The 26,746-nt window shown below is 45.7% G+C and overlaps 2 protein-coding genes across 3 annotated transcripts in view; both read right to left on the bottom strand.

Annotated features, from left to right (window-relative positions):
- The window catches only part of llgl1 (LLGL scribble cell polarity complex component 1), a 78,987-nt gene extending 65,059 nt beyond the window's left edge, over positions 1-13,928 (bottom strand). For both annotated transcript variants that reach the window (XM_054735234.2, XM_054735235.2), the window contains exons 1-2: positions 13,685-13,928; positions 5,231-5,328 (exon numbers count right to left, since the gene is read on the bottom strand). In XM_054735234.2, the coding sequence (XP_054591209.2) occupies positions 5,231-5,328; positions 13,685-13,765 (179 nt within the window). In that variant the 5' untranslated portion in view covers positions 13,766-13,928. The remainder of the gene's footprint in view (positions 1-5,230; positions 5,329-13,684) is intronic.
- A 661-nt stretch (positions 13,929-14,589) lies between these two features.
- myo15aa (myosin XVAa) overlaps positions 14,590-26,746 on the bottom strand; it is a 93,251-nt gene continuing 81,094 nt past the window's right edge. Inside the window, exons 56-63 of the mRNA XM_070542818.1 lie at positions 25,577-25,654; positions 25,346-25,442; positions 25,084-25,244; positions 24,202-24,335; positions 22,387-22,520; positions 19,256-19,389; positions 16,767-16,907; positions 14,590-15,701 (exon numbers count right to left, since the gene is read on the bottom strand). Coding sequence (XP_070398919.1) covers positions 15,600-15,701; positions 16,767-16,907; positions 19,256-19,389; positions 22,387-22,520; positions 24,202-24,335; positions 25,084-25,244; positions 25,346-25,442; positions 25,577-25,654 — 981 coding nt within the window. The 3' untranslated portion in view covers positions 14,590-15,599. The remainder of the gene's footprint in view (positions 15,702-16,766; positions 16,908-19,255; positions 19,390-22,386; positions 22,521-24,201; positions 24,336-25,083; positions 25,245-25,345; positions 25,443-25,576; positions 25,655-26,746) is intronic.

Below are 26,746 nucleotides of genomic sequence, written 5' to 3'. Positions count from 1 at the left end.
GGATTTGGAGAAGGCTTATGACCGTGTCCCCAGGGGCACCCTGTGGGGGACGCTCCAGGAGTATGGGGTGGGTGGCTTTCTGTTAAGGACCATTCAGTCCCTTTACCAGAGGAGCGCGAGTTTGGTCCGCATAGCCGGTAGTAAGTCGGACCTGTTCCCGGTGAAGGTTGGACTCCGCCAGGGCTGCCCTTTGTCACCGGTTCTGTTCATTACCTTTATGGACAGAATTTCTAGGCGCAGCCGTGGTGTGGAGTGTGTCGAGTTTGGTGGCAGGAGAATCTCGTCTCTGCTTTTTGCGGATGATGTGGTCCTCCTAGCTTCATCCAGCTCTGACCTTCAGCTCTTGCTGGGTAGGTTTGCGGCCGAGTGTGAAGCGGCTGGGATGAGGATCAGCACCTCCAAATCTGAGACCATGGTTCTCGACCGGAAAAGGGTGGCTTGCCACCTCCGGGTCGGGGGAGAGGTCCTACCTCAAGTGGAGGAGTTTAAGTATCTCGGGGTCTTGTTCACGAGTGAGGGTAGGAGGGATCGGGAGATCGACAGGCGGATTGGTTCGGCGTCTGCAGTGATGCGGACGCTGAGCCGATCTGTCGTGGTGAAGAGGGAGCTGAGCCAGAAAGCCAGGCTCTCGATTTACCGGTCGATCTACGTCCCAATCCTCACCTATGGTCATGAGCTTTGGGTAATGATTGAAAGAACGAGATCATGGATACAAGCGGCCGAAAAGAGTTTCCTCCGTAGGGTGGCCGGGCTCAGCCTTATGGGCCATTCCCATCTGTACCGGGTCGGCCCGGGCCGGGTAGCCCCAGTCGGCCCCAGCCTGGCCCGGTTGATTCCACACATCCTTGTCTTAAGCCCATGTGGGCTGATTCTACCCACCAATCAGAGGCTTGCTCTAATGGAAGGTGTGAATGGGCTGATTCTACCCACCAATCAGAGGCTTGCTCTAATGGAAGGTGTGAATTTGCTGTCAGCAGTGGGCGTGTTGGCCCTGGTCGGCCTGAAGCAGTACCCCTCGGGAAGAGGGCCGAGAATGAGCCTTGGTTGGCCCGGGAAAATTCCAGGCCACCCAGATATGTAAACAACCTACGCTACCCGGCCCGGGCCGACCCGGTACAGGTGGGAATGGGGCTTTAGAGATAGGGTGAGGAGCTCGGACATTCGGGAGGGACTTGGAGTAGAACCGCTGCTCCTCCGGATCGAAAGGAGCCAGTTGAGGTGGTTTGGGCATCTGGTCAGGATGCCTCCTGGACGCCTCCCCGGGGAGGTGTTTCGGGCATGTCCTGCTGACAGGAGGCCCCCGTCGACTCAGGACACGTTGGAGAGGTTACATCTCCAATCTGGTCCGGGAACGCCTTGGAGTCCTGCCGGAGGAGCTGGTGGAGAAGACGGGGAGAGGACGGTCTGGAGCTCCCTAGTTGGGATGCTGCCCCCGCGACCCGGACCCCGATAAGCGGAGGAAGACAACGACGACGACATAACCTCTTGATCCTACAGGTCAAGAAAGAACAGCCTTGGTCAGATTGGTCGGGTAGAATTACCGTTAAGTTTTAGATCCATTGGTCACATCTATAAATTTAAAGGCCTGGCCTTCGAGGATTTTTTTCACAGCTGTTTTACTGATAAAATTCAAACGTGCAGTGAATTACATTGGCTGTCGTATCATGTCTACGTTACAGAATCTCTGAAAAACAGACGACGAAACCATAAACCGACCCGCTGCTCATTTTAGGTGAAGGTGGAAGGAACAATAGTGTGGATTAGGTGCAAAAAAATTAGTCACACTTGACAAACTGGCTATATTCTGGAGGCCTGGCAACTATAGCTAATTCTGTGATGAAAATCATTAGATCTTGCACAACCTGTTAGGACCAGAGTGAAATTTTAGCTCAATTTCTGTAAAAAAATAAAAATAAAAAAAATTAATTAATAAATAAATAAAAAGAGACTCTGATTAAGCCATTTTTGTGTTGGCTACCGATGGTTAGCAGCGGAGACCATTTTGAATTGGATTGACTCCAAAAGTTAGTCAATGTAGACGTTTATCCAACAAAGACTTTCTGAGAATCTCATTCACTGCCATTGACGTCTAAAGTTGTCATTTGCATGTTTGTGGGCGTCGGAACGAGCCCCCGCACCGCGAGAACAAGCATCCCAGCTCTAAAGCTGATCTTCATCCGCATACGTCACACGTCACGTGATCAGGAAGCAGAAAATCCACGTGTTAGGAGATCGTTTTGGGCCGCTGCTGTAAAAAAAAAGTGAGGCGCAAACCAGAAAAGCTTCTGCCGATCACAAATCAACAACGGATTATGAAAGAACAGATAACGCTCGAAATGCGTGGATTCTTCCTGATGTAAGAGGTGAGTCTCCGCTTTGTTTTGGTTGTTTGGGCGTCGACATCATCCTAGCGCGCAACGTTCTGTGACTCTAAAAAAAACTGTAAAAACGGTGAGAAACGCTGGCAGCGAATGAGTTAAAATCTGTCCAGATTCATGAAATATTTAGCAAACAAAAACATTCGTCTGAGAGGGCAATAGAGCTCCGGACGTCCCGTGACTCTCAGAGTAGACGCCATGTTGACAGGCAACAAATGTAAACAAAATGAACGGTGGCTACACCGGTCCAATTCACAGCGATCGCAAAAAGGCCATCAATGAGTAGGCTATGTTAATGTAGCATTAAACAAGTCATGCAATTTTAAAAAATGAGTTATTACAAGTTCATTATTCTTTTTACTAGGGCCAGCAGTTTGCATTCAGTGATGAGACTCATACCGATGCTAAGTCAGCTTAGAGAAGGACTGGCCACCAGGCACTTCAGCCCCTCTTTCTTCCTGGGAACCTTAAACAGGTAAGTACAAATTCTTTAGGCCTCTGCAAAAACTATGTCCATTACAAAAACGTATAGGAAATGCAGAGAAGCTGAAGCTGTTTTTGTTCCATCAACAGTTCTAATCGATTCTTATAAAAATACTAAGAATCAAATCGATTCACAAGTACAAGAATCTGTTTGTTTAACATTGTTTGCCCCAATTTATTTTTTACAGCTATAATTTTTTTTTACAGACAGCAATTTTAAGTTCTCTTTAAGGAAGCTATCAGATGTATTTTTTATTCTAATATCATGGCAATGAAGTTTTACATATTTTTTAGTGGTATACATCTTCATTTTCTTATATTAATTTAGCTCTGCAGGATAAGCAGAAGTAAAATTTGTACAACTGAAAAATGTCCTGTATTTATTTGAGTTCTTAAGTAATCATAAGAATAGAGCTCCGGACCCCACGTGACTCTCAGTTAGTAGACGCCATATTGGCAGGAAAAAAAGGTAAACAAACACAGATCGTAAACATGAACGGGATCGACTTGGATTTTACTTCGTCTGAGTTTACTTCACACTTTAAAACCGAAGAAATCGTTTTATATAGTCAGAAATTAAATAGCTTAAACATGTCCAACCCTTACCGTGCCCCTGGGATACTTTTTAAAAACGCCAGAAGCTGACGGAGCGGACCTGGCCAGCAAACACCTTGGGATTTCCCCGGAGGAGCTGGCCCAGGTGGCTGGGGAGAGGGAAGTCTGGCCCTCTCGACTTAGGCTACTGCTCCCGCGACCCGACTCCAGATAAGCGGATGAAAATGGATGGATGGACAAATAACAGATTTACACGTAAGTAGTTTAAATAGAGTACTGTGCTGTTTGAATGTATGAACTGAACGCCAAGAGAAATCACTAGTCTGATTTATTTCCGTGAATAAAATAAATGTGTCAGGCAGGAGCGTCTCAGGATCTGTCTGAGATCTGTCTCGGTGAGACAGATAATAGAAATCCAAAGTGCTTCTTATGTGTCATCTGACAAGTGATCAACCATTGCTTAAAAATTAAATACAGCTTAGCCGGTTAATTGCTGTGATCATAAAACACGTAAACGGCAGCACGCAGAACTCACGAGGCAACGTTTTATGTGATGTTTACTTGTTGCTGTGAGTAATAAGAGAAAAAGCCACGCCAAAATAAGTTTAGGAAGCCCACTAAGAATTGTAATAAAAGCATTTAAAATAAATACCACACACAGTTGAGGAAACGTTGTTTAAGTACCTGATATGAAGCGGTCGCTGCATAAGTGAAAACCTTTACTCTCGGGATCCCACAGTTTCATTTTAGCCCGGTCACTAGTGTGTTTCATTACAATGATCCAACGTTTGCGGCACTCCGGATCTTGGGGAATCCTGTAGATGGCTCATTCCTTATGCCGTCCGCGTCTGTTCTGCATCCTGGGGCACAACAGGAATCTACCATATTTCCCGTTTGATTGAGTTTTCTGACAATAACAAATAGTCCAGCTGCGGGCTTCTACCTGCCAATATGGCGCCGTTTCGATTTGAACTGTTGCATGCCGGGAGAGACGTGACGTCAACTCCTGGAGCTCTATAGATCAGCTTTATGCCACATTAATGACGCAGACTGAGCAGATTCCAAGATCTCACACACACACACACACACACACACACACACACACACACACACACACACACACACACACACACACACACACACACACACACACACACACACACACACACACACACGCGCACACACACCTTGTGCTATATAAACAGCTCCTCTACGATCCAAACTGCTCAGCACTTCCTCTCCTTTTAGCAAGCAACGCTGCTCCAGACCCAGAGGAGGTGACGACTCCTACAGAACCTAACTTATCACTCAGTTCGCTTTAACAAGGGTGAGCGCGTCTTCGTCCACAACCCGCTACATCAGATGGAGGGACATGGACTTGACCAGCCTGCAGCTGCAGATCTGATAGAGAAGCAATTAGAGAGATGCAAACTGACAGCAGAAAGGAGACCACTCAGTCCAAGATCCTCGTTGATGCTTTCAGGTCTCGACCTGTACGACACGACCCCCACTTTAGTCAAAAATTAACTAAATTCATATCTAATTCTACTCAACTTTATTTATAAATCGCGCCTTACGGGCAAAAACATGCCACCAAGGTGCTACACAGGCTACGTAAAACCATAAAACATTAGGTCCAGAAAATAAAAACAATGGATCACATGATACATGAAAAACACAGTGAATGCACGGATCACTTTAAGTAAAACAATAAAAACCAGTCTTGTGTACATTTTAAACAGATATTTCCAGTTGTTTCAAATGAAAGCCGACAGCCCAGTCAGATAGAGCAGCTCACCTGCGGTGAAGGATACATTTTAATGGCGCCTGACTTGGTGCCGATGGCCATCAGCTGCAGCTTGGGGTCAAAGGCCAGAGCGCTGGGCTGATGGGGGAAGCCATGCTCCACCGTCTAAGAGAAAAGAAAGCTCAACATTAAAAGACTGTACCAAGAAGGAGACATTTAAATATTTCCACTGATCTTTCTGTTAAAAAGTGCACCCAGACAGTGTAGTCACCAAGGCGTCTAGAAGGGAGGACCCCCTCAATAAAAAGCTGCTAGCAAACAGAGCATTAGGCCTTGTTAAACGGGATTAACATTAATTCACAGTTTTTACTCTTGCTTTGTCGGGAGATGGCAGACGAATGTGAAAACATTTACAGATACAAAGAAACATCTGAAGAAAATTTAAAACATTGGGTTTGAAAATGTATTTTGGGCATTTTTCTTCTTTGTGCATCCCGACCAGATTGTAAAAACCAACACGAACGCTGACGTGAAACATCGACTTTCTGCCTATAAGCTGTCAGATTAGACACACACACACACACACGAGCGGAGAGTCACATTAAAGTGAGCTCCCCGTGGGCAGACCACCTCTGTGACAGTCTGCAGCAGCAGCTGGTACCAAACAGTAAAAAAAGTGTTGTTCCAACAAAACAAACAGTCCCTGGACTTTAAACACGTTGCAGAATTCAGCCAACCTGAATACACACCGCCCAGGTGTCTCCCCACCCACACACTCAACCCCATCAAAGGCTTTTACTCGGTGGGCGTCTCCACAAACGTCTTCTCCGACCAGCAGCACCGATTCCACGCATACTTGACATAACGGAACACATCTGACGTACCAACAGCGGCAACTGTCTGACAAAAGCCTAAATACACAAGAGAAGGCATAACAATATGCCAATTTAGATCAGAAACATCTTCTAAAAGAGGTGACTTGGTCACTGAAGCGTTATAAAAACAGTAGAAAAACGAAATGCTTAACCTTATAACAAATCTGCAAACAAGCTACACGGTCAGACAGCGCTCACCCATCCCGTCAGCTATCATCTGTAGGCCGCGTGCGCCTGATACCGGAACACGCATTGCCACTACAGGGTATCTGCAGGTTTAAGGGAGCCAAATTTAAGACTTTAAGACCTTTTTTAAGGCCACTTTGACCAAATTTAAGCTTTTTTTTTTTTAATTTAATTTCTGCTATAATTTCCAGCTATTGCGTGGAACCGGTGCTAACCACGTCGCGAACGTGGGATTAATCATCCAGTTACCATGAGTGAGATGTGATGCTGTAAAGAGCAGATTCTGGTCTAGATCACTCAGACTGACTCCTCCCGTTAGTAAACACTTGTGACTCCTTGATTTCTTCCTTCCCGTCACATCATCACGTCGCACTGACTTGTAACTCACCAGTTCAACGAGGAGTGTCACAAACATCGACCAACATGCGGACGTTATTCAGATTTTCCCATCTTGAGATTTACTCCAAAAGCAAACAAATTTCATAAAGTCCTTTTTTTCAGCCATTTTAAAAGGTGTTTCTGTGCTTCAGTCATAAATTCTAATTTTACTGATTGTTGGCGACTTCCTGAACGGCCTCGGACCTGAGAACGTGTTCACATCCTGGACCGATATGCTAACGGGCAGACTGGGAGGAAAAAACATGACTAATATGTTCTGTGCATCTACAACATTTCAAAGTGGTTCATATGAAAATTGTTTTATAAACCTTAAAGCGTGCCTCAGTTTCCCTTTCCGTGATTATACTCAATCCAACAGATATTTCCAGAAAATCATCTCAAACACAGCAGGCCTAAGTTAAGACTCAGAGGTCACCATTAACATTCATCTGAAAGTTCTCAAAGACTTGTGGGTAAATATTCTGTAGACTGACGAGACAGAAGCCGAACTTTCTGGAAGGTGTGGGTCCCGTTCCATTTGGAATAAAACTAAAACATCAACAGTCAGACACGGTGGTGGTAGTGTGATGGTCAGGGCTCTCAAGCAGAGCATCCTGAAGGAGAACATATGACCTTTGACATTCAACACGTCATTCATACTGGAAACCCCAGCCTGGCAAGCCATCCAAGATATGTAAAAATCTGGCCATGACTCATCTCCGTCATGGAGGCAAAATCTACGGACCAATAAGAGCAACAAAGTTACGTATTCACAGTGACAGAAGTAGAAGAAGAACTTTGTCATTTTTCTCTTGCAGCTCTGCCGTAATGAAGATTAGGGGTCAATTACCTTTTCACGTAGGGTCAGGATTGTTTGTTGTTGTTTTCTCCTCAAAGTATGAAATCTCCTCCTTGAACCGTCACCTTATCGTGGTGGAGGAGTTTGAGTGCCCTAATGATCCTAGGAGCTATGTTGTCTGGGGCACTTAGTGCCCCTGGTAGGGTCTCCCATGACAAATTGGTCTTAGGTGAAGGGTGAGACAAAGAACGGTTCGAAGGATCTTTCATGGCGGTTAAAACGAAGAGTCGGAGTACCCGGCCCGGAGGGTTACCGGGATCCCACCCTGGAGCCAGGCCTGGGGTTGGGGCCCGTGAGCGAGCGCCTGGTGGCCGGGCTTTCGCCCATGGGGCCCGGCCGGGCCCAGCCCGAACCGGATACATGGGCTCGTCCAACTGTGGACCCACCACCCGCAGGAGGAACATGAAGGGTCCGGTGCAATGCGAATCGGGTGGCAGACCAAGGCGGGAGCCTTGGCGGTCCAATCCCCGGACAAGAAAACTAGTTTTTGGGACATGGAACGTCACCTCGCTGGCGGGGAAGGAGCCGGAGCTTGTGGCAGAGGTTGAGCGGTACCGGCTAGATATAGTCGGACTCACCTCGACACATTGCATTGGCTCTGGAACCCGAGACCTGGAGAGGGGTTGGACACTCTACTTTGCTGGAGTTGCTCCGGGTGAGAGGCGGAGGGCTGGGGTTGGCTTTTTGTTAGCCCCGAGACTCTCTGCCTGTGTGTTGGGGTTTACCCCGGGGGACAAGAGGGTAGCTTCCTTGCGCCTTCGGGTCGGGGAACGGGTCCTGACTGTTGTTTGTGCTTATGGGTAGGGCTGCAACAAACGATTATTTGGATAATCGATTAATCGGATGGGGTCTCGACACGATTAATCGATTAATCGGATTACATAGGGACATTTTTAAAAACTGCTAGGGAAACGTTATTTTTCTCCTTCCTTCACTTTATTAAACACAGCATTATTAGAAAACAGTTCAATAGCAGAAAAACAACATGCCATCACCTAAATTGTCTTATAAGGTGTATAGACAGAGACCCTAAGCTACACCTATCTGTGACCTAAAATGCTTGGTCCAAGTTAAACAGCTTAAAGAGCAAGTCAACCCCTACCAGAGTCTAACTCCACTCCTGCTTTATGTTTGAAAAATGCAACACATGCTGTTGCCTGGCAGACCGAGAGGGCGGAGCCGCTAACAAATACACACACACTCAGGCTCACGACAGCATTGTGACATCATAATGTACCAGTTTACATCATATCATACTTCTTAGCCAATAGCGGTGGCAGATTTAAATTAAAATACAGTGCAGAGTTTTTACCTGACAACGGCACAACACTGCCAGTTTTAGGCAGAATATTTAAATTTGAACTAAGATGCACTGAAGTGCCAAATTATTGACGACACGTGTCTGCAGCACGATTAGACACTCGTTTATTTAGTTTATCAGCAAAAAAAAAAGTTTATTTGGGGGTGACTTGCTCTTTAAGGGCAATTCTCATCTGTTTTGTTTGATCTCATCCGTAGACATTTATTATAACTGGGGATGTCAAACAACTAATTTTTAAATGTAATTAAACATAGGCTGTGAATTAATCAAAATTGATCACTATTTCCAAAAATGACTGAAAAAATACCAAATAAAACAAAAGTAAATGAATGCCATCCTCCTTGTGATGATGCCCTGGGCAACTGCCATAAAGTCACATCAAGAAATGCTGCTGATCATTCCAATGATCCCAAATAGACTCACATTAGGCCACATGAAAGCAACTGAACCCAAAAATATATTAACCAGTATATAACTGCACTCTCACACAACACGCCTGCAGCAAGTTAGGACTCCTCCCTCCCTTTTAAAAGCGTTTTCGCTTCTGAGGACATTGTGGTTGTAAAACCACATGTTAGTAGTCTGGCCCCGGTGTGATCAACCAGTTTCTGCGGGAATGTGACGGCGGAACCGGTTCGCAGCGGCGCGATTCCCCAACCCCCCCCCCCCCACACACACCTATCTAATAGCGTCGCGCTTACAATTTTATGGACTTTTTTTTTACGAGCTTAGGGCATGTCTAGCCTGTGTAATAATCCGGGGCTTGGATGAATCACTTTTGAAAAGTTTTTAACTTACCCGGACACCGAGCTCTCTCCTTCCTCGCTGATGATTCTGACATGCTTGCGTTTAAGACGCTGCATCATCACCGTAGTATCCCCGTGCCATGCTGTCTGACCTACAAACGTTGCATGTCTTCGCCTGATTTAACTGAAAATGCTCCCAAACTTTAGAAGTTTTTACTTTTTTGGAGTCTCGCTGCTTCTGCCATGTTCCTCTTACAAACACCTGCCGGCTCTCCACCGGTCTGCGCGCAACGGCAGGGGGGAGGGGAGGGGGCTTTTGGAAGAGTTGCGCAACACAACGAATCGATGACGCAATTCGTTGCCAACGCTTTTAGTAATCGATTTTCATCGAATTTATCGATTCGTTGTTGCAGCCCTACTTATGGGCCAAATATCAGTTCAGAGTACCCACCCTTTCTGGAGTCCCTGGGACGAGTGCTAGATAGTGCTCCATCAGGGGACTCCATTGTCCTGCTGGGAGACTTCAATGCTCACGTGGGCAATGACAGCTTGACCTGGAGGGGTGTGATTGGGAGGAACGGCCCACCTAATCTGAACTTGAGCGGTGTTTTGTTATTGGACTTCTGTGCAAGCCGCAGTTTGGCCATAACGAACACCATGTTCGAACATAAGGATTCCCACCGGTACACTTGGTACCAGGGCAGCCTAGGTCACAGGTCGATGATAGATTTTGTAGTCGTATCATCTGACCTGCGGCCGTATGTTTTGGACACCCGAGTGAAGAGAGGGGCGGAGCTGTCAACTGATCACCACCTGGTGGTGAGTTGGATCAGATGGCAAGGGAACATGCCGCGTAGACCTGGCAGACCCAAACGCATAGTGAGGGTCTGCGGGGAACGCCTGGCAGAAGAACCTGTCAAGACGGTCTTCAACTCCCACCTCCGGCAGAGCTTTGACCACGTCCCGAGAGCAGTGGGGGACATTGAGTCCGAGTGGGCCTTGTTCCACTCTGCGATTGTCGAGGCGGCTGTTGCTAGCTGTGGTCGTAAGGTGGCCGGTGCCAGTCGTGGTGGCAACCCCCGTACCCGCTGGTGGACACCAGAGGTTCGGGGAGCCGTCAGGCTGAAGAAGGAGGCCTACAGGGCGTGGCTGGTCTGTGGGTCTCCGGAGGCAGCAGACAGGTACCGGATAGCCAAGCGGGGTGCAGCAGTGGCAGTTGCCGAGGCAAAATCTCGGGCGTGGGAGGAGTTTGGTGAGGCCATGGAGAAAGACTATCGATCGGCTCCAAAGAGGTTCTGGCAAACTGTCCGGCGCCTCAGGAGAGGAAGGCAGCAACTCGCTCACACTGTTTACAGTGGGGATGGGGAGCTGCTGACGTCAACTGAGGCTATAGTCGGACGGTGGAAGGAATACTTTGAGGAGCTCCTCAATCCCACCAATGCGCATTCCGAGGAGGAACCAGAGCTGGGAGGCCTGGGGATGGACTGTCCGATCTCGGGGGCAGAAGTTGCTGAGGTAGTCAAACAACTACACAGCGGCGGAGCCCCGGGGGCGGATGAGGTTCGTCCTGGGCATCTCAAGGCTATGGATGTTGTAGGGCTGTCATGGTTGACACGTCTCTACAACATTGCGTGATCATCGGGGGCAGTTCCTAGGGAGTGGCAGACCGGGGTGGTGGTCCCCATCTTTAAGAAGGGTGACCTGAGGGTGTGTTCCAACTATAGGGGGATCACACTCCTCAGCCTCCCGGGAAAGGTCTACGCCAAGGTACTGGAGAGGAGGGTCCGATCGATAGTTGAATCTCAGATTGAGGAGGAGCAATGTGGTTTTCGTCCTGGCCGTGGAACTGTGGACCAGCTCTATACCCTTGCAAGGGTGATGGAGGGGGCATGGGAGTTTGCCCAACCAATCCACATGTGCTTTGTGGATTTGGAGAAGGCTTATGACCGTGTCCCCAGGGGCACCCTGTGGGGGACGCTCCAGGACTTTGGGGTGGGTGGCTTTCTGTTAAGGGCCATTCAGTCCCTTTACCAGAGGAGCGTGAGTTTGGTCCGCATAGCCGGTAGTAAGTCGGACCTGTTCCCAGTGAGGGTTGGACTCCGCCAGGGCTGCCCTTTGTCACCGGTTCTGTTCATCACTTTTATGGCCAGAATTTCTAGACGCAGCCGTGGTGTGGAGTGTGTCGAGTTTGGTGGCAGGAGAATCTCGTCTCTGCTTTTTGCGGATGATGTGGTCCTCCTAGCTTCATCCAGCTCTGACCTTCAGCTCTTGCTGGGTAGGTTCGCGGCCGAATGTGAAGCGGCTGGGATGAGGATCAGCACCTCCAAATCTGAGACCATGGTTCTCGACCGGAAAAGGGTGGCTTGCCACCTCCGGGTCGGGGGAGAGGTCCTACCTCAAGTGGAGGAGTTTAAGTATCTCGGGGTCTTGTTCACGAGTGAGGGTAGGAGGGATCGGGAGATCGACAGGCGGATTGGTTCGGCGTCTGCAGTGATGCGGACGCTGAGCCGATCTGTCGTGGGGAAGAGGGAGCTGAGCCAGAAAGCCAGGCTCTCGATTTACCGGTCGATCTACGTCCCAATCCTCACCTATGGTCATGAGCTTTGGGTAATGACCGAAAGAACGAGATCGCGGATACAAGCGGCCGAAATGAGTTTCCTCCGTAGGGTGGCCGGGCTCAGCCTTAGAGATAGGGTGAGGAGCTCGGACATTCGGGAGGGACTCGGAGTAGAACCGCTGCTCCTCCGGATCGAAAGGAGCCAGTTGAGGTGGTTTGGGCATCTGGTCAGGATGCCTCCTGGACGCCTCCCCGGGGAGGTGTTTCGGGCATGTCCTGCCGGCAGAAGGCCCCCAGGTCGACCCAGGACACGTTGGAGAGGTTACATCTCCAATCTGGTCCGGGAACGCCTTGGGGTCCTGCCGGAGGAGCTGGTGGACAAGGCCGGGGAGAGGACGGCCTGGAGCTCCCTAATTGGGATGCTGCCCCCGCGACCCGGACCCGGATAAGCGGAGGAAGACGAAGACGAAGTATGAAATCATCATTTGTAAACTGCATTTTGCAATTACAAATAAACAAGAAGAAAATCTGAGGAGACAAACTGTTTTGCCGATCTGTAAAAGCTATTTCTCTGAAATTAGTCCCTTCTGGATGCACCGAACACAGAAACACACTTCAAATTGGCCTCAACCCCTGACCAACACGAGTAACATCCAACGCTCAGAAAGTATAAGCCAGAATATTTTAACTTTTTAATGTTACGTGGCTTTGAATTGCAGCTTTATTGATAAAATAAGGGAAACAAGCCAACACGTAACCAGCCCGGGCCTTCACTGTGTCTGATTCATGAGTCAACATCAAATGCTTGAGCACTTTGTGTGACAGCAGTTTCATCCAACATGAGTTCAAGGCTACGGACTGGGTTTTCTCTACAAGGTGCAAGCTTGCAGCGGGGATGCAGCAAATGCAGAATCATCATCTGCAGACAGCTGATTTCTGAAATAATCAACACACACGACCTGTCCTAGTGTAACAGCAGACCTCTTTTAGGTTAATGAGCAGAGATCAATATCAAAACAAGGGACTTCCAGAGAGTGGATCTGAAACTTGACAAACTGAAACTTAAAAAGCTGGCAGAAAAAAATGAGACAGCTTTTTTTTTTGTTAGACAGCCTGAGTAAAGGGGGGCTGTCACCATCTTGATCAAATCATGATAAATAGGTCATTCACAACCGGCTCAAGACACAATAAATACCTCATATTTTAACTAATCCCCTAAATCTCTAATCCTATCATCACCTTTACTGACACAAATGTGTCAGTGGTGCACTAATTGGGTCTACAAACTTTAAATTTTGTCTTTTTGTTGCTGACTTTGATCGCAGGCCCACCAGGAACTCCAATCAACACAAAGCTCGTCCGAGTTTATCAATCAGCCGCTCATTCCTCCGGGTCTCGCGGGCAGCCGCGGTGCATTATTCGGTACAACACCGGGTTCGGGACGGAAACAGTAACACGAACATGCTCTCGCTGCCGCGGGGTGCCCCGCTCCAAACCTGCCGGTCCCAGTTTCTACAAAAAGACTCGTTCAGATTTTGGGGAGCGGCAGCCAGAAGATAAGGAAACCCCCCCATTCTCCCTCCCGTCCCGTTACTTTACCTTGTTAAAAGCATACAGCTCCTGTTTTATCTTCTCTCTCTGCGGGTCGGTGCCCTGCCGACGGAACCGAAACTTCATCATCTTCAAACCGGGAAGGGAGGGAAGGCGAGCCCGGGAGGGAAACGTAGAACTCGGTGTTCACCGCGGCAAGGCGCAGGGGCGATGCTAAGTTAGCTAGCGGACTAGCCCATACAGGCTGGACGCAGAGCTTCAGCAGGAGCTTCTGCTGCGGAGACCGCGCACTCACTCGCCTCTTTTCTCTCTCTCTCTCTCTCTCTCTCCTGGAGCAGTTTAGGTCGCGGAGGGTTTGACCGCAACCCCCTCATTCCCCACGTTACCGTGAACCCTGATATTCCAACCAATGAGGGGACAGAAATCCGCGAGAACCCGTTTAGACACGCCCACATTGCTCGGCGCTCCGGAAAGAGGCGCTTGTTTTAGTATACAGGGTAGACCGAATTAGAAATCTTACGGGAAACTTCTATCACCTGGGACAAGCTGCGAGCCAAAAACATGAAATCAAACAGCTCACAGATAAGCCGCAAATAGTTAATAAAGCCAAAAAAGTAAAGTTTATCGCCTATTTTAATTACTTTATAAAAGTTATTTTCCTGTAGCATAGTTCCGATTTATTTAAATTAAAATCAAGCTACACATATCCTGGCTGAGACGGAAACTTTTATTTATCTTCTTTTCCTCCTAAGTGGAATTAGGATTTCATAAACATGAAAACAAACAGCATTGTGCATATGTATTCATTTATTCATTTAAAATGTTAAGACAGTTTTTAGAAATAATAACATAAACAATCAGTTTCTTATTTTAAAAAGCCAGCATTGTATTTAAATTTAGAAAACTATATGTGCAAAAATCAAAAAAAATAAATGTTTTTTTTTCTAACGGGGAACTGTAAGATGTTAAAACAAAATTTGCTAAATAGATTCTGAATTTTATGAGATTTGAAAAAAGTAGGAAAATCTCAATTTTTAAATTTAGTTTGCAATAATTTTCATTAAATAACAACAAAACATGATTAAAGTAGACATTTCAACTCAACTAGTCTGAACTAAATTGGTTCAATTTTTTTTACATAATCATTTTGTTTAATTCCAGCATGTGTATTCACATCATAAATGTCATCTGTTCTTTTAGGTATTTGAAAATAAGAAAGGTTTTCACACACATTCCATTACAGGTTCTACTAAAAACTTTATTGTACATCATTATTCACATGCATTAGTTATATACAATCTTTATTTATAAAATACGCATTAACTAACTAAAAAATTGACTAAGTGCAAACTGTTCGGTCATGTGACCTCTGACTTTATGTGCCAAAAACCTGCCCCTTATTTATGTTTCCCTGTCAAAACCCTTCCTTTGATTTCATGGCAAAGAAGAAAAAAAGATTGAGTTAGTGGTGGCATTTTCATGATTTAGTCATGCACAAGAGCTTACACACTCTTAAAGGAGGAGAGACTGATGCTTATAAAGCTAGTCTTGAATGTCCGAGAAAACAATTAGTGCTACATTAACAAGGCCCGTCTACTTTTTTCACTACAAAACTACTCATTTATTCATTTGAGTAAAAGATGCCCAAGAATTACAGGTAAGAAAGTTTAAAAAAAAATCCCTGCAGCAGAGGACCGAAAAAGAAGGCAGAAGTTCCTGAGCGCAGCCACCGCTGCAGCTCACCGCTCCCCTCCACAGGGATGGCTCGAATGCGGAGATGCATTTCACCAGTGTGTGACGACGACTACAGGACTTTGACTTTAAGTTGTTGAGTCATTCTGTTAGACTGTAAAATTATGAACTTTGTCTTTAAAAGTTTCAATGTTTTGTTTCCAAAACAGAGGTAGATGTAGTCCATTCACAAGGTGTTAAACTCAGCTGTGTACAACTCTCCATCCTTCGGCTATAGCAGTGTGATTTCACTCGGTGGCAAGGTGAGTCTCTTTTCTCGGACCGACAGCAGGTTTTCCATGTGCATGGCGATGACTCGACACAACTCAAGGCCCTGCAAAGACAACCGCTCCGATCAGCAACCAACAAGGGACAGTTACACACTACAGAGCAAATCAACCCCAGCAGAGGCATTCGCTGGTTAAATATCTCTAATAAGGCTTTCATTTGGATTTTTCTGGATAACGTCAGCGCCCCACCCTTGATGTGTCAGATCCAACTGTGGCCACACATTTAGGAATTATTGCTATAGAGCGCTTTGGTTGCAACTAGTTCTTCTCAAGGTACTTTCAAATTAGCCAAAATCAAATTGAAGTTTTCCTTGTCACTGTACTATAAATCAGTGGCTCCCAACCATTTTTCCATGAGGACCCCTTGTTGGTGTCCAAGACAAGCCAGGGCACCCCAATCCCAACTCTCACCCCGTACACACATCAAAAGTGACTAATTACAAACTTTATACAGACATACAGAGTTTTAACTCTTTTAGAGAGTGTTGATTGTACTGTTGGGTGTGTTATTGGTACTTTATAAATGTAAATTTTACAAATATATCTTTGGAACCTAGGCTGCGCAGTGGTGCAGTGGTTAGAGCTGTTGCCTAGAAGCAAGAAGGTCCTGGGTTCGCTTCCCAGCTTGGGATCTTTCTGCATGGAGTTTGCATGTTCTCCCTGTGCATGCGTGGGTTCTCTCCGGGTACCTCGGCTTCCTCCCACAGTCCAAAAACATGACTGTTAGGTTGATTGGTCTGTCTAGATTGTCCTTAGGTGTGAGTGTGTGAGTGTGTGTGTGTGTGTGTGTGTGTGTGTGTGTGTGTGTGTGTGTGTGTGTGTGTGTGCATGATTGTTTGTCCTGTGTGTCTCGGTATCTTGTAACCTCAGCACAGACATACTTGTGGAGACACCTTTTGGAGGTCATGGACCCCGGGTTGGGAACCACTGCAAACATTTATTTTAGTTCGTTCGTTTTGAAAATTTCAAGCACTTTCTAAACCTTGAAATAAACACATAAAACTCAAAATTTTGAGGTGTTTAAGCACCCTTAAATGCTCTGTTTACACATGCGCACGCACACACACGCACACGCACACACACACACACACGCACGCACACACACACACCTGCTCTAGCTGCAGCTGTGTGATTCGCTGGTTGAGAAGGTCTCCAATCATGATTTCCACATAGGGGTAACTGGAGCCTGAAGTTGGTCTTTGGGTACGAGTTGACTGGACCTCCTTCAAAGGGAAACGGTCCATGGTCTCCTGGTCACACACACACACACACACACACACACACACACACACACACACATTAAAATTGCATCCATGATTTTTTAATAGATCTACGAATCCCATTTGCTAAGTTTTTATTGTTGAAATGTTAATTGTTAAACATTTATTATAAAATAGTCTGCTTGCTATTTTCTAAGAGTAAATGCATGTTTGTGTAACATCAGTACATAAAATGATGCATTTCTTGAAAGGTGCAAGTGTTTATAGGAAATGCATCTTGGGCGATGACTCCATGATGAAGGGCTACTGGCACAGAGCAGGGTACCAGCTTTCCCCACTGCTGATTGGTTGTTAGTGTGGAACTTTGTGTGCATTTACATCTCACGTCTCAGTTCCACATGTGAGGCATAATCAGTACAAGATACATTTTTATCCTAATAATGTGTTTCAGGAGCTTGACTGGCACCACCATATTTAGAGTTTCAATTCTAGAACTAAAGAGTGTTTTACAATTTTTAGTGACTCTGCAAATCCTTCCTTTTCTATCACGGCAATTTCTGAAGCTTAACTTAGCAAATGTGTCAGGTATTTTAATGTATTACTGTCTTAAATGTTCCTTTTTATGGTAAATGGCCTGTATTTGATATAGCGCCTTCTAGAGTCCTGGAACCCCTCAAGGTGCTTTACAACACAATCAGTTATTCACCCATTCACACACACACATTCACACACTGGTGGGGATGAGCTACAATGTAGCCACAGCTGCCCTGGGGCACACTGACAGAGGCGAGGCTGCCGAGCACTGGCGCCACCGGTCCCTTCGACCACCACAAGCAGGCAACGTGGATTGCCCAAGGACACAACGACAGCGACAGACTGAGCTGGGCTCGAACCTGCAACCTTCCGATTACGAGGCGAGCACTTAACTCCTGTGCCACGTCGCCCCTTTTTAAGTAATCATATGTTAATAAGTAAGCCACAGAGGGCTTTCTCCTTTCCTCATAGCTGTGGTATGCGGCCTGATAAGCATGGGGGTTGATGAAGTAGCCTGCCCAAAGCTGGGCGGACACTGCGACTTTTTCACTCGTAGCACTCAGCTTCAGCTCAAACTGTACGACTTCCTCGTAGAGCAGATCTCACGAGTCATGCGCTCACACTGCACGACCCAGTTCTCGGATGCGACCTGACTGCTCACACTGTACGTCTGGTAGCAACACGTCGGACCTAAAAAATATGCTAAAAATAGCAGTTTTTACACAACACGTCAGACTTTTTTTTGTGTTGTTTTGCCTGTTGTCCTTCAGAATAGTGCTGCAGGAAGACACACAGGGATTTATGGGGGTTGGATGAGGAAAACAAAATAAAGAAAGTAAATCTGTGTTTTGTGATAGTTTAATTAGACACGAACATGACAAACACGCTTTCTTGACAATCCTTGTCATTGTGTGTAAAAGACGTGCAGAAATAAAAATGAACAACGTGTGTTATTAGGGAAATAGCGGGCGAGCAGTGTTGACGCATGATTATGCATGCGCCGTGAGCGGTTCTGGTACTTTTTGGGTCGCAGCCACTCGCTGCGCTGCTTCAATCCTCATGAGGAACGAGCAAAATATCAAACACTCCAGTAGTCCGTGCAAGCTCACGATTGCTGATCGGTAGCTGGTCACGTGGTGTTAATCGCCTCTCGTAACCCCCTGTATACTGCACAACGCTCAGCGCAAAACTCGCCCCGATCTTGTGGATTCTCGCACGAGTGTAAAATCGGCTCAAAGAAGTGAAAAAGTCGCACAGTGTACGCCCGGCTTCATAGGTATCCATGGTTACTGAGTTTCTGGCTGTCAGTCATAAATTAAGACTTCCTTTGTGGAATGCTCTGCTTGGCAACAGGGAAGCTAGCAGCCACCCCTGTAACTTGAGACTTCCTTTTTAGAAGGTCCCGCCTTAGATAGAAAACAGTGTTATTGGTTTGGTGTGGACAGTGATGGATTGTTCTTTGCCCTTGTCTGCCTGTGGTTCAATAAAACCAGCTGAAGAGAGAAAACGTGCCAGAGTGTTGATTGGAACAGGGCCTAAACAGGTTCTGAGCCAGTCTCTTTCTCCACTGCCTCTTCCACAGCGTTAAAAAAAAAACCTACTGACATCTTTCCTGTGTGTGGTTCATTTTAGGGTTCAGTTTCAGGATTTAAAAATACCCAACATAATGCATGACCTTGTACTGAAATAGCTAATTAAACAGATTGCAAACATCTTAACCAGCAGAGGGCGCTAACTGCAATGTTTTGAAGACATTTATTTTAAGCCTAAATGGTTTTAAAGCTAATTGTCAGTTCTGCCCAGAGAAGGGTTGTGCATTGGTGCTTGTTAGTTTGGTGACATACGTGAGTGTCTTTGTTCAGGAAGTGCAGTCCATTCAGATTGACAGCCAGAATGCATGGTGCATCGATGGAGGAAGAGTTCAAACTCTGGATGAAGAAGAAAGAAGAGCCAAACATGGGGAAGGCACTGACCAGACCTGAAAAGAAATAATCACGTCATGTCAGATATACAAATACTATAAAGCTCTGACTTGTAGCTAACCATTAGCTCGGTTTCATGGAGGGGGTTTGGGACGGGTCGGTCCGGGTCATCGTTGGCCAGTATAGGGTCTGCAGTTTCAGGAGTGTTTCAGTCGCAGTTTGGACTCACTTGGCGGAAGGGGGGGGGGGGCTTAAATACATATCGTCGTATCAAATCAAGGCTTTTAATTTCTTCAGCTTGGCCCGACATTGTTCCGACATCCATTTGAATCCTTTGGCTGCCGTCTGCTGAGAAACTTTTACCTTCCTATCGATCCATCTAGCTCGTCCTGAATGCAGTCTGAGGCACACCCGACCTTGGCGTTTTCTACACGGGTGTTACTGTGTACAGGGGCAGCTGTGTGGAGCTGAAAATAATGAACTTCATAACGTTACATATCCCCCCTTTTCAAGGTCAATGTGGTCCTTCAAGAGACCACTTGGTCGTTGAACAAACCCAAGTTATGAAGAACCGACTTTAAAATGGCGTTGCCTTGTTTTATATCTCTGAATTGTTGATAAGTTTTAGTAAAGCGGATTGGACACTTTAAGTCAACAAGCCAGATTCTCTTGCGGCAGCCGAAAGCACTGATTGGTTGGAACAATGTGTCATGCGTTTCTATGGAGATGAGGGTCAGTCTGTCTGTGCAGTAGTCCTGTTTTCATTAAACACATAAATCATGACATCTTTATTCCACAGATCATTCACTTGATTATTATTGATCAACATCTGTTTCGACTAGCTTTAATCACAAATTAAGTACTTTGATTATTGAAAAGCGTTCTTCTTCTCCTTCTGGCTCTTCTCCTGGAATGTAAACAGTCTGAGGAACACCCGACCTTGGCGTTTTCTGCACGGGTGTTACTGTGTACAGGGGCAGCTGTGTGGAGCTGAAAATAATGAACTTCATAACGTTACATTGCCGACGATGGTCAGGAACTTTTGGAGCTCCGAAGCTTGCTGGTGTTTTCTCACATGCATGTACAACTAATGATGATACAAACAATGAAACTCTAGGGTTTGTTATGCTAGTCGTAATAGTGACCGTCCCCCAATCAGAGGACCGTGTTGTTCTGATGCTCCTGCTGTCCTACAACAGAAGGGCTCATGAATGGCGTGGTCCGGGTTGGTTGTATACCATTCCAAATTTATTAAATGGTGCATTTAAAAACAGCATGGGAGCTGACCAAAGCGCCTCCCAACATAAAAACACAAACATACAATATAACAGACAGAATAAAACAAACAGATAAAAACCGACAAAGGCAAATAAAACCAGCAAAAAAAGAAAAGATAAAAAATCACAGTCTAAAAGCCTTATTATAGAGGTGAGTCTTAAGGCGTGACTTGAAAACACCAATGGATGGTGAGTGGTGGATAGTCAGTGGCAGTGCATCCAGAGTATGGGAGCTACATCCATGAATGCTCGCTCCCCCTTGGCTTGTGACACATTTTCAGGGTGCAGAACAGTAGTTGGTCAGCTGAACATAGCGAACGCAGTGGCACGTAGGCCGTGAGTAAGTCCGGTGGGAAGGTTGGTGCCAGATTATTCAAAGTTTTGTAAGCAAACAGCAGGATCCTTAATGTCACTCTAAATGCTACTAGCCTGGTCTGCCAGACTCCTCCCCTGTTTAATTCTGCACAGAGAAAGGGTCTGGGAACTCTCCTATTCAAATAACCCCACCCCCTGATAATTCTAAGCAAGCCAATCAGTGCTGAGCAGCGAACATCACGCAGCATAACAACAAGTTTGTCATAAACATGGTGACTGAAGTGGAGTTTGCTGCGGCTCCTTCCTCTGGTCTAAATGACTTGGACATGTCTTTAAAACAACAACAAGTAGAAGTGCTATAAACCTTGTTTCTAAAGAAAGATGTTTGCGCTGTCGCCAGACTCCATTTTTGACTACAGCTAAAAAACTACAGCGTCGCAGACGTCACACACAGCGAAGCTCAGTTTCTCATAAACAACGAAGACAGCGACGGAGTTCGCTGCGGCTCTTTCCTCTGTTCTAAATGACTTCAATGTCTTTAAAAATCTGAAGATGATTTAGGGATGAAGCTGAAGTCCCAACCAATAGTGTGTTTGCATAGTCCAGTCGTGAGGTGATGAATGCATGTACCACAGTTTCTAAATGCGCCCTTTTCTAAATCGGCTTTAGGTGAGCCAAGCACTGAAGTTGAAAGAAACGCTCTTACAACAGCATTGATATGAGGGACTATTGTAAATCTAGCATCCAGTTTCACACCAAGGCTTGAGGCACACCCTTTTAGTTCCAGACCTGGAATGGCTGGGATCACGGTGTAGCTCAGCATATTCTTAGGGTCAAAAACAATGGCCTCAGTCTTTGTCTCATTAAGTCTAAGGAAATTGGCTGCCAACTACCCCTTAACATCGGAGAGACAGTCGTCAAGTAATGAAACCTTATTTTGTCCATTCATCACCAAATATATCTGACAGTCATCGGCGCAGATGTGGTAGCCTGTGCCTTACCTATTGAAAATCCGTCCCAAAGGAAGAAGATAGATGGAGAACAGAAGGAGCCCCAGGACAGAACCCTGCGGCACCCCCCAGGTCAACAGAAGGCAGGGAGAGTCACAGTCCCCAAACCGTACACAAAAGGATCTGTTAGCCAGATGTGGACCGGTTTGAATTGGGTCAGACAAAACAACGACCTGACCAGCCCCGCTACGTCCCCCGCAGTGGAACTGTAACAGTAGCAAAAGTTTTTGCTCTGCAGGTCGGTCTCTCCACACTCCATGGTAGCCTAAGCAGGTCTACCATTGGCTTGGCTATGTTTATCCAATCATAGCACTCTAGATATGTAGAAAGACGTTGGATGGGCTTGGCAACATTATGCTAACTCTATCCACTTTGTCTGGGAAGATCTTATAGTGACACACTGATGTTGCTTTCACAATTAAAACATGCTTACAAGATGTTGTGGCCTTACCGAGGAACTGTGCACGGGCCTGGTGTGGGTTTAAAGGCTGGACGTGCTGCATGTGCTGCGTTATCATATTCAGCCACACCTGGGAGCCCTGTTTGCTGTAGAACTGTGAGGGGACACACTCCTGCACTTCACGCCTACACACACACACACACACACACACACACACACACACACACACACACACACACACACACACACACACACACACACACACAAACGCCCATCACAAACAAGTAGGGGCAGTTCCGGGGAGGTCCAGGGTGTAGCTTGTGCATCCTAACAGCATGCCTGAACCCCCCCAGAGCCCAAGCATTAACACATATCGATTTTCTGGAATGATAATTTTGCCTGATGTGAGAAACCAAAGCTTGTGAAAGCGTTTATCTGAAAAGTAGTAATTAGTAGTCATTGTGTCTAAAGCAACTGTAACTTAAAGTATCTTTCCAGAGTTTTCCCCTTTCAGAAATTATGTATGATTTTTCAGAAATCCATAAAAGTGATCATCTTATCATGTATGGTTTATTTTATTTTTTTTTTTCTGCTAAACACACCCCCTTTCCCTCAGAGCGCCTTGCAACAGGAAACTGAGCGCCGACCAGAACTAACCAATAGCGTTAGACTACTGCTTACATGCTTCACATTTAAGGAAGACCTCGGCTGATGCAGAGTTGATGAACTTTTCATGAACAAGTAAGTCTCTAAAATATAAATATATGAAAACACAACATGACATGAGAATAATACTCGTAAAACAACGTGTTATAGCTCTGTTTGTCGGCTACAGAAGCACATTTATAAACAAGAAACGTGAAGTTGCCATCTTAAAAAGACGAAAAGAGAAACTATTTGTGTGATATGCTTGTCAGCCACTAGATGGTGCCATCGGATAAGAGAAATATTCCAGAAAGAGCCTTTAACTGCTGCTATATATTGATACAACTATGCAAAGTTTGAAGAAGTATCTAAAAGATATGTTTGTAATGTTATAGGGAGCCTAAGTCACTTCTGGACCACGGGTCCCCGGAAGAACAAAAAAATGAACGTAAGTCAACGGGGCTAAAAACGCTATTTTCTAATTCCGCTTGTTTTGTGCCATAGATTTCACATATGTTGTCCGTGAAGTTTAAAGACGCATTTTGATACCAAGAACGTGCTTATTTATGGATAGGGGAAAACACTATTTTAGGTTTTGTGTGAAAATAAGTCCAGGACTACAAATACGCTTCACGAAAGTGACGTCATCGAAGCAGACATGGAGAAAACTGAGGGAAAAGGGCTGTAAGTTCAGCAAACTTCCCACAGGAGGAAAGAACCGCCATAAATCTGGTTATTTGGTAAGTAGCAGCTACGTTAGGGGAGAGGAGATTATGTGGTGACGAGTTCTGGTGTGTAGTCATGCTAATTACGAACTTTTACAAGCTGATAAATCTTAAAGTACGTGACTGTGTGGTCGAAACACCCATCATTACTTTTCATTTAAATTGAAGTACAACACATGTGTGATCCAGGGCGTAAGGCAAAGCGGATTAGAAAGTAGCGTTTTTAGCCCCGTTGACTTGCATTCAATTTTTTCGTTCTTTCGGGGACCCATGGTGCGGAAGTGACTTAGGCTCCCTATATTCATATGATTATGTCAGAGCAGCTGGCCCGAGCCTACCACCACCCCCTAATGTTGGTCTAGAACCACCACTGTGAACAAGTTTGGGGTAAAAGCAGCAAAATCATGTCATAAAACACGCATGAAGCTATCGTAAAGCATGTTGCTGTGACCAGCTGCACATAAACTTTGCTAACATAAACCAGGAGTGTAGTTACAGTGTAGGCAGGTAGACTGAGTCCTTGGCACGGTGCTGTAAAGCTGCCAGCCTGGAGATCTGCTGCACATGTTGCTCACTGGGCTTTCCCGGAGGAACCACACTCAGCAGGGCCTTCAGGTAGTCTGGCAACACCTGAAAAAATATTCAATGATGGCGGATGTTGCACAACCTCAACCATTTAACCCCTTTTAGACTATTGTAACAAACTGAGTTTCAAATATTTCTGGCCTTAAAGCATTCAGATGGAGTATTAGGATTAGTATTTTCATCAGAAACCTGACATATCGGGTCCTACACATGTCTGCTGACCTCTGGTGGAAAATATCTTATTTTTTTCTATAATATTGTTATATAATTATATCACACCACACACAAGCTAGTTTCACTCACAGACACTGCCTGGTTAGATGGGAAACCTTGTAAAACCTCTCAAGACCAAACATGACTTTGGAAAAACAGAGAAGGAAGAGGAGGAGGATTTTGATTCTCCTTGCTCTGTGCAGCATGCTTCCATCACCTTGCTTTGTGATTGGATAAAAAATAAACAGGCGGCATGCTCGTTTGTCCTCAGAGAAAAACATACATTTTTATCACGCCAAGACAATCTAACATGATGAATATCCTCATTTTGCGAGATGAGCTGTCCCTTAACACATCACACACGTTGAGAGCACTCTTAACACATCACACATGGCAGGAATATCTTATAAGAATATTTTAGCGCTATTACAGTTATTAGGGGCCTAAAGATTGCTGGATGAGGAGAATTGGGTAAGAATAGCAATTTACCCCCCAAACTGAGGTTGTTCAAAGAGCTGACTACAGCAGATTGTTCACAGAAACCTTCTTTAAAGAGATCACTTTAAAGGAAGTGGTGTACCTGGTTATAGTGCATAGTCACATAGAGCTCGTTGTCCAGTTTGAGAGCCAGACTCCAAACGACTCTCCTGAACCAAAGGCTGTAGTTGGCGTCCACTGGCTCAGCCTCTGTGGCAATGTCCAAGATGTACTCCCGCTTGTTCAGGGGACGCACATTCTGACCTAAATATGAAAGTAGTTCAGGGATCATCTACATGTTAGCACATCTTGTTTAGAAGTAACACTCTTCTTCCATTGTTCCATTTCAACGCAATGCTAATTACCTTTATGTGTGACCAAAAAGATGGCATATTCATCCAACGCCTCCAACCTCTGCAGTCCCATCTCCGAGCAAAGCTCTTCGATTGCATCCAAAGCAACCTGAAACCAAAAGATTTTCTAACAATAAGCAATGCTGCTACTTACCTGCTACATGTTTACGGAAAGGTCCTCGTGCCATGATGCTCATCCTAAGAATCTCTCGTTTGACTGGGTTTGTTTGTGAGTGAACTTACAGAGCATGTCTTGATCTTCAAGTGCCTCTCGATCCCACCTGGGAGCAGAAAGAGCTGCCTCTTTGAGCTCCGCCCAGCCTATACAAGGACAACCAATCAGATGACTGAGCACCAGCATGTAGAGCACAACTTTTATACTAGTAGTAGACAATCATCAGCATATCTGATTCAATGAAGAAGTCATGAGCTCTTCAAGTTAACAAATTCTCTCAAAAAAGGATGTCATCCTTGCTTCTTCTACATTCTAATGAAGCAATGCAGATTTCTAGCCTAGAAATCTAGACATACAGTAGAGATAGCAAAAGATTTAGCTTTGCAACCTGGTCTAACCACCCTCGTAGCCAGGTCTACCATTGGCTTGGCTAAGTATAGGTTGGGCCAATCACAGCAGTCTCTGTAGAAGAGACATTGGGCAGGTTTAGCACTATGACAGCAGAGCTTCTTTTCTTTTTTACAATGACAGCTGAGTAACAAAAATGGAGGTTGCTCGGGAGCGACACTCATTTGAAACGGCTTTGGAATCGACTTTGGAATTTTACACTTGGGCTTTTCTTTGAGATATGAGAAGATAAGAGGTACTTCTTAAGGTATGTTTTCATTGGTCGATTGCAGACTGGAGTCGCAGTTTTTCAAGCAGTGCTTGAAGACTTTTTACACTGATTTGGTCATGAGACGCTCAAAAAGCTGTCGCAAAGCTGGTTACACTGTGCGCTCACAGCATGGTGCACATATATGCAAATCACCCTGACGTTGACTGATTTTTGTCACGATTCTGCTCAGGATGAGGGATTTGGTAAAAACGGCCAAAAATCGCTCAGTGAGTGCGTTTACATGCAGCCAGTAACCCTTTTAAAACCCGAATATTCACAATAACCCAGTTCCGCAGGTCCATGTAAACACCGCCAAAAACCCGGATATGCTCATAACCGGGTTTTTAAAAACCCGGTTACTACACCTGGGGTAACCCTTTTCTAACCCGAATGTTTGGTCGTATAAACGCATACCGGGGTATCCCATCAAAGCGTGTGTTCTGCGCATGCTCTGTTCGCAAGGAATCTTGGTCTTTTGAGTAGCGAGACGTCTTGTATGCACCAGAACACCGGAAGTAAACAACAAGTTGGGAGCAAAATGGCGAGTCGCAGCACAGCACCACACTTTTGGAGTGACGAG

Source organism: Nothobranchius furzeri, chromosome 12, assembly GCF_043380555.1.
Source record: "Nothobranchius furzeri strain GRZ-AD chromosome 12, NfurGRZ-RIMD1, whole genome shotgun sequence".
NCBI classification, from domain to species: Eukaryota; Metazoa; Chordata; class Actinopteri; order Cyprinodontiformes; family Nothobranchiidae; genus Nothobranchius; species Nothobranchius furzeri.
Note: the sequence above shows the minus strand (reverse complement) of the source record. Positions and strands in the feature narration are given on the sequence as shown.